At 41.9% G+C, this 14,928-nt stretch overlaps 2 protein-coding genes across 2 annotated transcripts; one reads left to right on the top strand and one right to left on the bottom strand.

Moving 5' to 3' along the window:
* Nucleotides 1-277: 277 nt before the first annotated feature.
* Nucleotides 278-1,628, bottom strand: cbln2b (cerebellin 2b precursor). The gene is made up of 3 exons (XM_070853205.1): nucleotides 1,341-1,628; nucleotides 568-687; nucleotides 278-475 (listed from the first exon to the last, which is right to left on the bottom strand). Exons 1-3 carry the CDS (start codon nucleotides 1,626-1,628, stop codon nucleotides 278-280), a joined length of 606 nt encoding a protein of 201 aa, XP_070709306.1.
* Nucleotides 1,629-6,333: 4,705 nt separating this feature from the next.
* fbxo15 (F-box protein 15) lies at nucleotides 6,334-13,895 on the top strand. The gene is made up of 9 exons (XM_070853397.1): nucleotides 6,334-6,437; nucleotides 8,492-8,596; nucleotides 9,688-9,927; nucleotides 11,419-11,622; nucleotides 11,734-11,863; nucleotides 12,013-12,095; nucleotides 12,961-13,106; nucleotides 13,243-13,367; nucleotides 13,629-13,895. The coding sequence occupies exons 1-9, from the start codon at nucleotides 6,337-6,339 to the stop codon at nucleotides 13,893-13,895; spliced, it is 1,401 nt and encodes a 466-aa protein (XP_070709498.1). The 5' UTR covers nucleotides 6,334-6,336.
* Nucleotides 13,896-14,928: the final 1,033 nt, after the last annotated feature.

The raw sequence follows: 14,928 nt of genomic DNA, 5'->3' as shown, positions 1-14,928 counted from the left end.
AGCAAGAAAAAATCCACATACCCGACAAGCACACGCCACTGGCCGATCAATACGTTTAATCATCCAGATTGCGTAAAAGTTGACTGATGGATTTGAATATATGAAACTCCAAGGAAACGTTCATATTTGACTAGATAGTGGACGAGTGTAGGTATACAGATATTCGTCGGCTTCCTTGGCTGACAGTTATTTAAGTTAAAAATAAATGGCATGTTTTGTTTTTTTTGTTCCTCAACTTAGGCAGAGTCCCGTGCGACGTGGGTCATCGCAGATCAGATTATAGAGGAAAGACTAGAAAGCCTGAGAAGGTGGAGTATTTCCATCCGCCCATTAGGGTGCCCCGTTCCAGCTTCAGATAGACCCGGTCCTCCCGTTCAACCATCAGCAGTACTCCGTTGCTGGCCGCCTCTCTCGTTACGTCCTGGTCACCGGCGAATGCTGATATAACCGGATAATCATTCTGCATCAGGTTCACCTGCGGAGGAGGGCAGACACCGGTTTGGTTGTTGCACTGAAATCTCATCTATGAAATGCTGAAGGCAGACCAGCTGTTCCACAATTGCTCACCTGTATGGTTTGTCTGTTGTAGACCTTCACCACGTGAAAGCTGAAACTATAGATCCCCCTCCTCGGAGCTTGGAAAACACTTGCTTTCAGATCGAAATGGTTGCCGATGTTCACTAAAACCTGTGACCAAGAAGGGCGCACGATGAGACAGCGCTGTATTATTCTTTGTTCCACCTGCGTGCTTCACTTAACATAACAGCTGGTTTTGTAGTAATTTATTGTTTGCCTCTGCCACGCATTGTGACTACAGAGAGGCAGTCATACTCTGGATATGGTATGCCAAATGTTTTGGCGGCACTTCAGTCGCGGTTTGGGATGCTTCCCAATTTGATGCGTATAACAGGCCGCTGTCCAAAGACACCAGTCGTGAAAACTTATTGAAACATCAGACCAAAAGCAACACAATGCACATGTCAGTTCGGCCGAGGCCTTTACTCGCATGAGATTAATGATCCTGCGTGGATGATCATTCATTTTGGCAGCGTATCTTTAAATCACGCCAGTTACGCACAGCATTAAATGAACCCTTTTCAGAGGCAAACAGTGTCGTGTTTAGGTTAGGGATAGTCTGAGCTCAGATCACAAAGAGCGTGAGCAGTGAGAGGAAATCAATGACCTTAAACAAGTTCTGCTCACCTATGGCCATAGATATATTGTATGGTGTAGAGAGAAAAACAGAGACAACAGTGATGGAGCTAATATATTGGCCCATATCTGATTAATACTGGACTTTTGCAGGACTGTGTTAGTGCTAAATTCAGTGGATATCTGACCTGGTCAAAATAGATGGTCATAGACGTGTTGCTCATCTCTGACGGCTCATGGTTGGTTCCACGCACGGCGGAAAAAGCCACCTTTGCCCCAGCAGAGCGGACTGATATGCCAAGTGAGGAGGTGACGGCTCCGTCCGAGGAAGGGTTCGAGTCGCACACCACAAGACACTTCCCTTCGAGCACGATGGGCTCCGTGTCGTTCTGGCCGAGGCAGAGAGCCACGCCGCATCCCAAGAGGAGGACCAGTGCCAGGATGGCACAGGGTCCCGGGCAGCGCGCGGGCACCATGGTCGGACCGCTGATCCCGTGCACACTGATACAACCCGGCAGCCCCTTGGAGGTTTGTTAGTGCTCGATCACCTGGTCCAGACTTACTCCCTTCTCTCTTCCCTCTCTCTCTTCCTCTATCTGTGATGCTCCCTCACTCTCTCAAACACCCTCTGACACACAGACGCACTCTCTCCGACTGAGACTCCCCTCCCTCCTGTGCGTCTTAGTTGATTTTGGGAGAGTATTCAGACAACTGTTGTTGTAAATCCTGACGATTCAAGGGAAAAAAATAGAGTTTTCTTGTCAGACAGCAGCAGAAGAACAATCTTCTACAGTTTAGCCATTAAACTTGAATATATTCTCTGTGCGTAAAACCACTACCGTGCGTAAAATGAAAGCAGTCTCTGTCAGCAAATAAAAATCTGAAAATCGCGTTGATTTTGATGCAGCTTCTCTGTTCATTCGTTTTCCATCCAACCAACTATTTGTGCTACTGCGGACTGTATCCTTTAACTGTGCGCAGCAGCACTTTGTAACAAATTCCAATGTCCATGAAAAATCATGTCCCAGTTTATCTTTTCCGTCGTTCTAGTTGATAATTGCGGCGACACAAAGCACTTTGCAGCTATTTCTGTAGAGAAAAGGTAAATCACGACCTACCTGTGCTATCCATCCCGCTGCTGTGCTCTCTTGTCTCTCGCAGACTGAGCGCTCAGATTGCTGGTGCTAAAAAAGATAGTCTCTGGGCTCCCTTTCGAGGGACAACTCACGCCCATTCTTTGTGTATAGCCACTGCAACGAGACTCCTCAGAAGTATCCCGCAATTAAGAGCACATGCGTGGACTAATGGCTTTGTTTACATATTAATCAGTTCAATGTTGCGAGCTCAGGGGCCCCTCAGGACGGCAGAGATCACTTGCTCAGTGTCTGTCATTTATATGCTGTGGGTTTCTCAAATCTCTCCCTGATTAATCCGAAATGAAGGGGCTGCAGCGGATAACCTTACTGTTGCATGATACATTCAGCATGCATGTACACATGTTACTAATTTGAGACTTATACGAGCATTTTTATGAGTCCAATAAAGATACTTGCGCGCCATCCAGTGGCGGAATCCACTTCTGCAGGATGCTGCGTCTGCTTCTCAGAGGCACAGAGAAAAATCAAGGCATAAAAGTGATACAAATAACAAACTTGTGTGGCGTCCGGCTAGCATATTTTACCGATGGGTGTGCAAGTTATTTTCACATACCCATCGCACTTAACAAACACCCCATGAGCGAGTTGAGAGCAGGCGACACTTGAGAAAATGCCACCACTCTTAGCCTTTCTTTTCGATTCCTGACATGTCATCATCCTTTTGAAGAGCCGTGTAAAGGGTCCCTATCAGTGCTCCACACCTCTGAGCGAGTCTGAGAGTGGGCTTCACAAGTGGTGAACCCTCATGTCAGACCTTTAATGAGCTGTCATGAGTCTACTTAAAGATATGCTACATTATGCATGGCATGCACATGTTCGACGTATGGTAACTCTGATAACTGTCTTCAACTTCCTCAGCTCAGCTAAACAGTGGGAAGAAAAGTCTGTTTTATCGGAATAATTCATTAAAACTGTAATCCATATGTTCGATGCGTGCAAGCAAATGGATAGGAAGAGAGAGAAAAACAGATATTTTATTTAAAGCCAGAGAATATCACTGTAAATGAGCATTACAAGCCTTGACACAAATACAAAATGTGTGGCTTGAATGTCTACCAGCTGCTTCCATAAAGGCAGCGTCCTTGTGTAATGAGCCACGACTCGCAGTGCACGGACAGGACATTATTTTAGACTTAATCATGGTGATCCCTCCCCCCTCCCTTTCTCATCCCCGTTTGACAAGCACTGCACTGTCAGAGCTGACTGGCAAACCAAGCGAAAGAGTGACATCAGGTATCCAAGAGCCACAACTGACCCCAGGCCTGCAGAAGGACACACAGCTACAGAAAACATCAAATGTCAAGTACGGGGGACATGCAAGGGAAAGGGATGTAGCCTACATGGCATTACCATACCAGGGACTGCCGCTGCCCTAAAAGGGACTTCACTTCCATCAGGCAAGCTGATCGGCTAGACTGACAACAGTGTTATGGTTATTTCCCCTGACAGCTAGCAGAGCCTACTAGCTCCCAGGAAAAGGGGAGGTTGATTATGTGGTGGGACTTAAAACAAGCCATCTGCTTTTGGAAAGAAAAGGATTTGGTTGTTTTTTTTAAATGAAAATCACAAAAGTATTCGTATTTGCAGGATTCCTCTCATGACTCTAATTTTGCTAAACGTAGGAGTCATTTATTTACGATCTCGCTGTCACAATAAAGTGAGTCCACATACAGTACCTAATCCAGTTTGTCCTGTACTTAATGCCTCTGTTAAATATTCTAAGCATAAATCATCTGAACGTGCACCCTGTAAGCTCACACCACCATATGCTTCACGAGGACTAAAATACCCCTTTTAAAATAGATATCTTTGTATCCATCTGCCTGCCTGTCCATCTGTTTGTGTGCCACTAGAAATGACTCTATATCTTCATATCTGAAATGAGGTCAGAGTCTCAAACAAGTTCATTTGAGAGTGCTCTGTCTCACTGCATCCCTGAACGACACCTCTGAGTGAAAGGGGGAGAGACAGTGTTCTGTCTCTCTTTGTCTTACATCAGTCAGATGTGACCTCTCTCTTAGCATGTGTGAGGAGACAAATAACATCAATCTTGCCTGTTATCTCATCTGCTAGTGCAGGACCAACACCCTGATGAGGAGTTATATTGGTAACCAAGAGAAAGTTCACGGCATACCGTACTAGGCCTGGTAGAGGTTACAGTAAGCGGGGGCAGAAGGCAGGTTCTCAGATGGTAATACGTCAAAGTTAGGGTTAAGGCTTGAATTAAGGTTGGGTACATTGTGGTTATGGTTGAGTCTATGGGCAAAGGAAATTAGTCAATGCAGTGTGTGTGTGGGGGGGGGAGAGAGAAAGAGGGTGAGTGTTCATATACAGGATCTATAAATCAATAATTTGTTCCAATCTCATGTCAAACGGAGGTTTTGCTCTCACTAATTCTGAATAATTGAAATACTCGCCAAAGAGATACTTTCAGAGTATTTAATTTCTATTATCAAAATGTTGTTGTCTTTATTTACCAGAATGATCTGTTCATCAGACACCTAAAACAGCTTTAAACATTTCACTACTCTTTGAATATTACATTACTACTCTAGAATGCCAAAAATTCATTTACTTGAGACAACACAATTAAACAATGCAGCAGTATGTATATGAATGACTGGAGCTGATTGGCAGCTTCAGTCCCCGGTTAGGTTTTAAATTTGTGATGAAACAACCAAAAAAGCCCGTAGATAAAACAGATAAACAGGCTGTATGTGACTTAATACGCTCGTGTCTATGTGTGCTGTGGCCTTCATGACTCATACCTACATTCAAAGGTAATGAAGCATAAGATGATTAATTGATTGTCTGAATCTATTAACATCAAGAACTTTTACTTCAGTAAAACTCTGAATGCAGGACATAATCAGATTATTTCATTTACTACAGAAAATCCCTCCAAAAACACTCTCTCACAATGCATGGATACATACATGGATATCGGTTTACCGGTTTACCGGTTTACCAGGTTACCTTAGTTTACAGAGTAACAGACTTTCTTCAAGTCTGAGAAAATAACCCAGATGATGTCATCGGAGTTATCTCAGTTTGGTGTCTGAGCTTACAAACCTATATCAGAAAGCGTGCATAACAAACTGGGTTAAGGAGTTTTGAAGGCGTGGTTGTTTGCAGGGCAGTCAGGGTCTAATGAAGGACAAATTGAATTACATTATGGGAAATATAGGATCCAGTGCTTTTGAAGAGAGCTGGACACATACCAGAAAATGAAATTCAGCGTATCTCAGCTTCTGTTCTTCATATTTTCAGACTTTTTTGTTTTCCATCTGTGGAAATCCAGTGATGGAAGACGTATTCACAGCTTTTACTTCAGTAAAAGTACAAAAGTATTCGTTTTAAAATATACTCAAAGAATGCTCAAGTATCAAAAGTAAGTGAGTACTCATCATACAGACTTTCTGATTATATTTCAGGATTACAATTATTCATAATTAAATTAATAATTTACCTCTACACTACAAGGTGTCTTAATCTGAATCATATTTTATTTGTTGGTAATATTTTGTATCAATTATCTGAACCTGTTAACTAACTTGTAAAGAAATGTATCAAATGATTGTAGTGGAGTACAAGGCACACTATTTCCCTCTGACGTTTAGTTGAGTAGAACTTATTTATTTAAATGAAATCAGAAATTTTGCACATATTACAAAATTGATTCACGCGCTTCTTGGCTTTTATTTTGAAGGCCAGCTTCGCCACTTCCTACCGGAAGTTTTCATTCTGCGGGTAGAAGGAACTTAACAGGACGTCACCATGGCGACTGGACGCGCACAATGGAGAGATTTAACGCTGTCACAGTTAGACACAGATATGTCTACAGCAAAGGAGAACAAACTCTATTTGTTTAGCTAACATATACAGCTTACACGGGCATTTTGTAAACCCTTGTTTACCTCCTCGGCCAGTGAGCCAAACCGCTGTCAAACACACAAGGCTCTTTAACGTCCTAACAAATATAAATTACCTTGTATCTGTCTCCGTGGGGTCAAGAGCAGTGAAACAAATGGCGGCACCAAAAGCAGTTTCATCCAGAGCGCGGACAGCGAGGACGTCTAAAAGAGCTGACAAATGGTCTCCAGCGTCCACTCAGAAGTTTATGGAAAGGTAATCTGTCAGCTCATGCCCATATTTTCACCAGCCTGGCATGCAGCACTTCAGCCAGGCAGTGTCCACAAACTGAGGCAAGTCCAGGATTTATTGCCCTGAAAGTAAAAGGGTTTGTATTTGCAGCAAAACACAATAAGAGCCCAGCAAGAATCAATGCAGGTGGAGGACACTAAACTACATTTCAATTTCAAATTAAGCCGTATCTTTGCATATTGAATTGGGCAGCAATGAAACACCAGATGATAAAAAGTTGGCACACAATTGCTTTCCTTGTCACCACATGCCTGTTTTCAAGTGTCTGTGACTGTCACTTCTTATGTATGAACTGCCAAACAACATAATGCCATCAAAGCAGACAGATATTCACATTTAGCGGGGTTATTGTTTCACCAACCGCAATGACAGCCAAGTTTTCATTTTTACGTTTAGAGACTATCTCGAGACATCAGTGAGCACAAATGGCTCTCCCCCTGGCTCTCTTCAAAAAATCTGTCATGGTTTGCTGGAAGAAAAAGTCAAACAACAAAACATCTGCGTGACTGTAAATATGTAGTTTGGATTAGAACGTTTTATTGATTAACAGTAAAGTCTACAAACGGCAGGAAAAGGTGAAAAAGGCTTGGAACAGTGTTCAGGTTGCTTGTTTTGTGAAGCAATGTAAAAGATGTTCAATTTGCGGTGACATTGCAAAGAGAAAAGCAGCGAATCTTCACCTCTGAGATGCTTAAAAGATAATAATTGACCTTTTTAGCATGGCTCTAAGCATGGCAATGTCTGTACTTTTAGATATAATTAAACAAGGTATTCATAATCATGCTTTATGTTGATCTGGTTTAAGATGAACATAGTTCATAGTGTGCCAACTAAGTGACAATGCTGTGGAGTTCAACTTGTGTCTGACTTACTCACTCTTCTCCTTTTTCCAAACTCTCCAAATGTCAGTGAGAGGTTAATTATTTGAGTATTTTTACATTTAAAGCTAAAATATCTGGCATTTTTTCATGTTAAAACTGCACCGAAGATGATTTATTCATGTAGTGTCACATTTTAGAAGTTGTTTTATCTGGTTATTAGTATGGAGTGCAGTGTCAGTGATTGAGCAGGCAGGTAATGCGAACATGTCATGAATATATCGCTCACTGAAGTGATTTAATTAGACCGCGTTGGCATCATTAATCAGGTGCAAATGGACAAACCTGATCAATATTTCTGAATAACAGATATGGAGAGTTACACATAATCAACATCCCCGTTCCTGGGAGCCAGCAGACTCTGCTAGCTGTCAGGGAAAATAACCCCAACACTGTTGTCAGTCAAGCCGATCAGATCGCCTGAAGGAACTGAGGTTCCTTTAAGGGCAGGGGCAGCCCCTGGTATGGGGATGCCATGCAGGCTACATCCCTTTCCCTCGCATGTCCGAACCAAGAACCAAACGAAGAAAAATGTACAGTTTTTAGTATTTTAGCACATTAAACCATGCAGATGGGTGTAATAAGGATAAAACCAAAATCATTACAGTTGATTTTAGCTTTAATATCCAAACAGACTAATATTTACTAACATTTAACATAGAAGGTCGGTGGTGACATGAGATTTCACACAGTGTTTCTCGCTGTGCTTGTTCACAGTTTAGATCTCACTTACGCTTTAATTCAGCCCTTCCTGCAGCCTAAATAGGGTCTTTTTCTGACACCACAGCCTTATCTAAACAAGAGTGGTGGATCAGCTCAGTGTCAAAGAAGGACGATGTAACACAACCGGCTGCCGTTTTGTGAATTAGGATGATAATGTGACAAAATATGAAGCTTTACAGAACGGAGAGTCCTGAAGTTCAATTGTGTGTGTTTCATACTGAATCTGCTAAATGAGAACATCAACTGGGGTCATTTCATTTTGTTGCCAGAAGTGTGTGATAAGATTGGCAAGTAGCCTGTCGAGAGCACATTTGTCTCATTCTTCGGCGCCTCTAAAGAGGCGTGTGCTGAACAACAGGTGGCATGAAAACACTGGTGTCACTTCCTTGTAGTGATGTCTGATTACCTTTTCTGCAGACTGCCGTCTGAGATCCTGATTAAGATTCTGTCATACCTAGACGCCTCCGCTCTTTTCAGCATCAGCCACGTCAATAAGCTCTTCAACCAGCTTGCCAATGATAAGTAAGTACTTCTTTGTAGAACTTATTCAGTACAGTTGGAAGTGAAGACAGCTTACAGAACAGGGAACTCTCTAAACTTTATTCAGACACTTATTTTTGAATCCTTGAATCCTTTAAGACCTTTTTCTGTACTTACTTTACTTACTATAGATTGATCTTTCAATCATGATTAATCATTAGGTGAAAACTGTTCATCATAGTTTCCCAGAGTCCATGCTGACTGATTGAAATTGCATATTTTGTTTGACCAACAATCCAAAGCCCTAAGATCTTATAATGACTGTCACAGAAGACTAAAACAACTGAAAATAGTCCCATTTGAGGAACTAGAATCAGTGACTTTTTGGCATTAATTGAGTATCAAAATGTTTGATAAAGAAATTACTAGTGCATTAACCTGCATTATCGTTATTGTTTTATTTCAAGATACAGACACTGATATCTGGAAAATTCTCGAAAATGTTGATCCCTGCTAGAAACAGGTGGAAAAATGTTACTGCACTGGCAGATTGGTTCATTTAAAAAAAAAAAAAAAGATTGGTTCATTTAAAATAAGGTTTTAAAGACTCACTTTAGACGTAAATTATGTGATTAAATGGAAATTTATGGCAGTGTGACGGCTCTCTTGTTGCAAGATCAGGCAATGTGACAATTTCTTTGTCCTTCACCACAAGTGACTCACTTAAAGAGGAACTTTTAGAAGGCGTCCCCAGTGAATTTACAATAATTTAGGTATGTATTTTTTCCAAAAAATATATAGTTTTTCAGGCAATTTCTCAAAACTTTTATTTCTTATAAAACATATAAAATCATATTTTTACTTTTAATATTTACTTTTAGTACACATTAAGTAAGAAATGAACAGGAAATAAAATAAATCAAAACGAACCAATCTTCTCAACCACCACAGGAATAACAGAAGAACTTATACATTGAAGAACAAGCTAAAGGATTTCTCTGTTGTTGTTGAATGGTGGCTCTGTAACAAAATAGCACACCAGACATATTTAATAGCATTCTTTCATTTTTTTCAGTCATTTTCACTCACAACAACCTCTCACCTCTGTTTACCTTCCAATTCCGTCAATGCAGTGCTCTCTGGAACAAGATTTATGTGTCAGAGTTTGGCAAGGATAAAAAGCGGGAACCGAAGTGCCTGGACGACCTGCTGCTGGAGATGGCCACTGTGGGGGTGCAGGATCGGGCTGCGGGCTACTGGAGGAGGTTGTACTTCAGGACTGTAGGCGCATGTGACATGAACAAGTGGAAAAAACATCTCAGACTCATCAGCCGTCACACTGGGCTGCCCAGCCAAACAGAGCGGGTCCTCAGGTAAGAGACGGAGCAAAAACCGCTTTTGAAAAGCACTTAGATGAAGTACCTGAGGTGTATGATTTGTTTAATGTACTTCATTTCGCTTACCAGACACTTGAGTAGCCTGACAAGTGTTGCTTGTGAGTTAAGCTAATTGAGTGCTCACAGTGTATTCAAGCATTTAAACTGCTTAGCTACTGAGGTGAGAAAAAGGTTTCATTATTCCTCTGGGAGGCCTTGTGTCAATTAGTTTTACATTTTAGGTTGCCGCTTTTGAATATTACCGTTAAAAGAAGTTGTATAGATCATACTTTGTCTACCATGCCGTAATCTGCCATCCGTTTGGTACGTCGAGCTGTTTTACAATTGGAAGCAGCTCTGTGAGGTATCATGGGAACCCCGGCACTGTTTGCGGTTAGCAAACAGTAAAACTTTGGAGATCTACCCTCGCTGTCAAGGGTAGAGACTGGAGGACAGTTCAGGCCGCTGGCAATCAAAAACAAAGCATGGTTTGTTTTTCATATCGCACTTAATGACACTTTGTTATTAAAGGTGAGAAAGGAGGTCTCTGTCTGAGCGCGATGTCTGCTCAGGGGGAAGCCAGCACACAGGGGAAAGCTCCCTCACCGCCTACACTGCGGTTTCTGCTGTGTTTTTATAACCTCTGATTAGAGGCTGTGCAGCACTCAATTTTGAGTCTGTGGCAGTCGCTGTGGTACAGAGGGGAAGTAGAAATAATTGTGTTCCTTGCAGAGGCTGTCTGAATTGTTGAAATAAATTACTTAGCCCCCCAACTTCTCATCCACAACACACACACATGCACACAGACACACACACCTTCCCCTTCCTCCTACCAGCTCAGACAATTCCCTGTGGGGGTTTGTCTGTTAGAGACACTGAGGAGCATGTGATTTACCTTGGTAATAATCATTTCACAAGACATCACACATACAGACAATGCAGAGTGAAATCCCCTGGGTCATCTTGGGGCCTCCTGGGCTGCTCCAGTTTTTAGCTTTGTTCCTCCACTTAATTGATATTGGATGGTGCCTCAGCGAGGCACCGCCTGCATCACAGTAGGGGCGGCCCTGAATCACATTTTAGACAGAATTGGATCAAGAGATTTATCGCAACAGCTGCAGTTTCATTTCATTCGTCGCATATCATTTCATTAGCGAGAACAGCTTAACTGCAGTCATACTACTCCCTACTGCTGTCAGAAGAAACGTAATGACCATTAACCTCATAGTTTGCCTCATTTAAAGAGCGAGAGTCCAATCCAACAATGCACAATTATTAGTATTGTATTAATGCCAAATGAATGCTTGAAACGTTTGATTATTGTCAAGCAATTGCAATTTAGTGGTGTCTTCACGTGGCCATTGGAGAATATTAAGTGAGTTATTTACCACTTTATGAAGCAGGGAGCCTTTTAATTTACACTTTGTCTGCTAAGCCAAAAACACCTGTCACATCTCATGGCTATAATCGTGCATTGTGTTATAATAGGAACTTGCACACCACCTGGGAGTTGACGGCCACTGATAAGTCAGGGCATGAGATCATACATGAGCTGAGCTGGTCCCAGTTCTGCGAGACTTCTGTGACTCTCTGCTGGAGCGGAGGTGGCCGCTTTCCCAGCTACCAGCAGATTTCCACCCTTCAACTCCACGGTGTCAGGAGGATAGCCCTCAACTGCCCAGGCCTAAAGAAGTAAGACAGCCAGCGTCCATCTCTCTCTCTCTCTCTCTCTCTCTCTCTTTCTCTCCATGTCTCTGTTTCCTCTTTTCTCTCAGTGAATTCTTTCTTTCCTTGCTCTGTCAGACCTGGCTGGAGGTCCCTAATGGCGAAGTTAGACATGCAGACTCTAACTAAAAGTGCGCAGGTCATTGGCCAGGACAGACTGGTAGAACTGAAGCTGCTACAGCCCGGCATCATCATTGGTGTCTGGAGGGTAAATATCTCACAGGCAGCTGTGGCATTTTTTTTTAATCATCTTTCATTAGTTGTTAGTATCTGATAAAGTGAGATAGATATTTTTTTCCACACAACTGATTCAACAGGATAATTAATGAGGAATTTAAATGAGGGCTCTTTTTTCAGGGCCAGTCCTCCCTTGCTTTTGTCATGTTCACCCTCCACTTCCACAGGCTGGTGGAAAGAAGCACCCAGGGATCTCCCATTTGGTAGGCTGCACTTGAACTGACACCTTTTATTCACATCCATACATGGCGTGCAATATATCACTAGCAGATTCAATTCAAAGGATGTGATAACTGACAGGATTCATTTCATGCTCCTGATGTGACCCACTTATGAAGCACAGCAGGGTGAGATTTGAAGCGTCAGCATCACTGACATCTGTATTTCACCGCCACAGTGGGTCATGTGACTGGACTGTACCACGTTTTTTTTCTTACATAATGTTCTTCTTGTCATTTGTCAGGACCATTTACACAGTGTGATTTTAATTATTTGCCACTAGGACACTACACAGTGCAGGTGGTAATTCCAAGCAGTTCACTCATTAGCAGAGATGAAACCAGAGAGAAGCGTAGTTATTTAGAGAAATCTGCCTCTGTAGTGTTGATTAAAAACCGATGGGCGAGATCAATGGTTCCTGACACCTGTGTGTTAAACAAAACATGTCTATTTTTTCTGTTTGTCATATGAGATACTGGATACTGTTACCTTTAAAAAACTGAACTGCTCACTTTGTCCACCCTCAGGCCATAAGCTGTGATGAGGGGTCGCAAGTAGACTTTATCATATCATAAAAGTCATGTGATATTTAGTGCTGGAGTCTCTGTATAATCCTGAAGGTGCTACACCGATCACCCTATTGTGAGTCTTGCACATCAGCACAGTGTGGACACAGCCCCCTCTCCTGGTTTCTCATGAGAGCACAACATTACAGCACATTAAGATCACAGTCCACAAAAGTAATGAAGCTCTGTAAAAGCCTTCTAAATAAAATACCTTTTTTTTAATGTTCCCTTCGCTCACTGCAGTCTTAGTTTCATTTACCTTTTTACTTTTTTCTTCCTCCAGCCCCTACGTGGAACCAATCTTCAAACCGCCTTTTGATGACATAGATCCTGAATACGGTCTCCATGGTTACCAACTACACATTGCTCTCCACGACACTGTATGCGAGATCATGTCAGGAAGCTTCTCCCACCTCTTCTGCCAGAGAAGTAATTTATGCATACTCATATTCACACTGTTAGACGATGCTGCCAATATATGAGGCGTCTACTGTGCTCTATTGTATACTATGCTAAGTATTATGGTGCAAAGACTTACTTCCTGTGTGTTGTTTTGTGTGATCAGCTCAGATCTGTGACGGCCTAATCCAGCTGACTGCCATTAGGAGGACAGACTTGTGGCAGCACACTCCTCTGTCAGGCAGCATCACCCTGCCCTGGAGGTGTGAGGCATTGCAGGGCGCAGTGGAGGTAAGACATGTGCACACTGCACCTGCACGCTATGTCACTATGTGGTACAGGAAGAAGAAAATAAACGCCCAAAGCATCTTAAATGTGTCCCTGACAAGTGGTAAAAAGGAAAATACAGCTGAAAGTTTTGAGTTCTAGTGTAATAGACGTGTTCTTCGCAATGAGATTTTTAAGAAGTTGGTATACATATTCATTGGAATATCACAGCAGCTTCAAATCAGAGGTCTTGACACTTGTTTATTTCTCTACTTTTTCCCCCAGAATTGCTGCATCATGAATCTGACCCTTCTGGAGGAATACAAGAAACCCTTCTGGTGCGTCAGCTCTCCTGTTTCCATGGAGCTGGAGACGACTTCTGTCTCCTATGACTATGACGGTGAGCATTTCCTCGTCCACTATCAGGACTCGGATGGTCAGGTGAAGATGAAGCTCGTGCTGATGAAGGAACAAAAGCGTTTTTTCCTCTTAAGTCTAGTTGTCTATGTGACTGTTTGCAAAGTCAACCAGCATTTCAGTAGAGATTACTGAACCTACGGCATTTCTGGAGCATGTTTTGAGGTTTTTAAACATTAAAGTTGGTACTATTTTAATAATTAACTAAGTCTGTCATATCTATATATGATTTGCTGATATTATATGGAGACACTGGAGTGTGCCACCAGAATAATTTCATAATCACATCATCACATCACATAATGATTCTAAACATAATTGATACTGGAAAAAATTGTCATAGTAATAATACCTTTTCTTGTCTTTAAGTGCTGAATAAATTAATCCATTTTTAAAATGATTCATAAAATAATTCATAATCTGCTTTGAAGTTTTAAATAACTTTTTATTTCAATTTACATAATTTGCAAGTCTATAATTATTATAGATATATTATTATAGATATTCTCCATATCTATGCACAAAGTGTGTAATAAATCCATGGTTCAACAATAAGGTTTGCCCACTTGCCCAGGGCAAGAAAAATGCTACATCGGGCAAGTGAATCTAGCAACTGCGTGGTCGGACAAATGGTAAAAAAAAAGGCCTAAAAAACTTAAAAACAAACTACTTTAAATTATTCTGCTCATGTTTCCTGTGTTTTCGGGCTGCCTGTCTAATGCAGCTCACAGTAGCACACACTTCTCCCACTCGGCCTCGTGCCTCTGCTTGCGATGCTGGAATAACTGAGCCCTGCTCCTGCTTTCAGTCGTCACAGACTTCAGACAAACTTTACAGCCGACAGTGGTTTGCTTGAGGTTGGACGCTGCAAAACCAAAGCTCTTTCAGACGACTGAGGATAAAGAGCCTGCTTGGGAACAAACTCTTAACTTTTGTTCGCGTTTGCTGCTGTGTTGATATTGTACCCGTGTCTGACGAGGACTCTCAGGAGTAACTCTTGCGTTACTATGAATGATGGGAGCTCAGGCATTCTGTGGAAAGTCCATAATGCAACTATCCAAGTTTAAGTGAAAATCAGCTTTCAGTTTTAAACATAAACCATACATTCGATTTAATTAATAAAATCAATTCATCGTCTAGCTGTAGGTTAAATTTTTTCTTTTTGTTT

The sequence above is a fragment of the Pempheris klunzingeri genome, chromosome 21 (assembly GCF_042242105.1).
Source record: "Pempheris klunzingeri isolate RE-2024b chromosome 21, fPemKlu1.hap1, whole genome shotgun sequence".
NCBI lineage: Eukaryota > Metazoa > Chordata > Actinopteri > Acropomatiformes > Pempheridae > Pempheris > Pempheris klunzingeri.
Note: the sequence above shows the minus strand (reverse complement) of the source record. Positions and strands in the feature narration are given on the sequence as shown.

Bases quoted from the DNA above. Each gene is read 5' to 3' on its own strand.
- cbln2b (XM_070853205.1), bottom strand. From the start codon at position 1,628: ATGGTGCCCGCGCGCTGCCCGGGACCCTGTGCCATCCTGGCACTGGTC. The intron at 688-1,340 runs GTCAGATATCCA...TCTTGGTCACAG, and splicing joins TGACCATCTATTTTGACCAG to GTTTTAGTGAACATCGGCAA. The intron at 476-567 runs GTGAGCAATTGT...CCTCCTCCGCAG, and splicing joins ACAACAGACAAACCATACAG to GTGAACCTGATGCAGAATGA.
- fbxo15 (XM_070853397.1), top strand. From the start codon at position 6,337: ATGGCGGCACCAAAAGCAGTTTCATCCAGAGCGCGGACAGCGAGGACG. The intron at 6,438-8,491 runs GTAATCTGTCAG...CCTTTTCTGCAG, and splicing joins ACTCAGAAGTTTATGGAAAG to ACTGCCGTCTGAGATCCTGA. The intron at 9,928-11,418 runs GTAAGAGACGGA...GTGTTATAATAG, and splicing joins CAAACAGAGCGGGTCCTCAG to GAACTTGCACACCACCTGGG.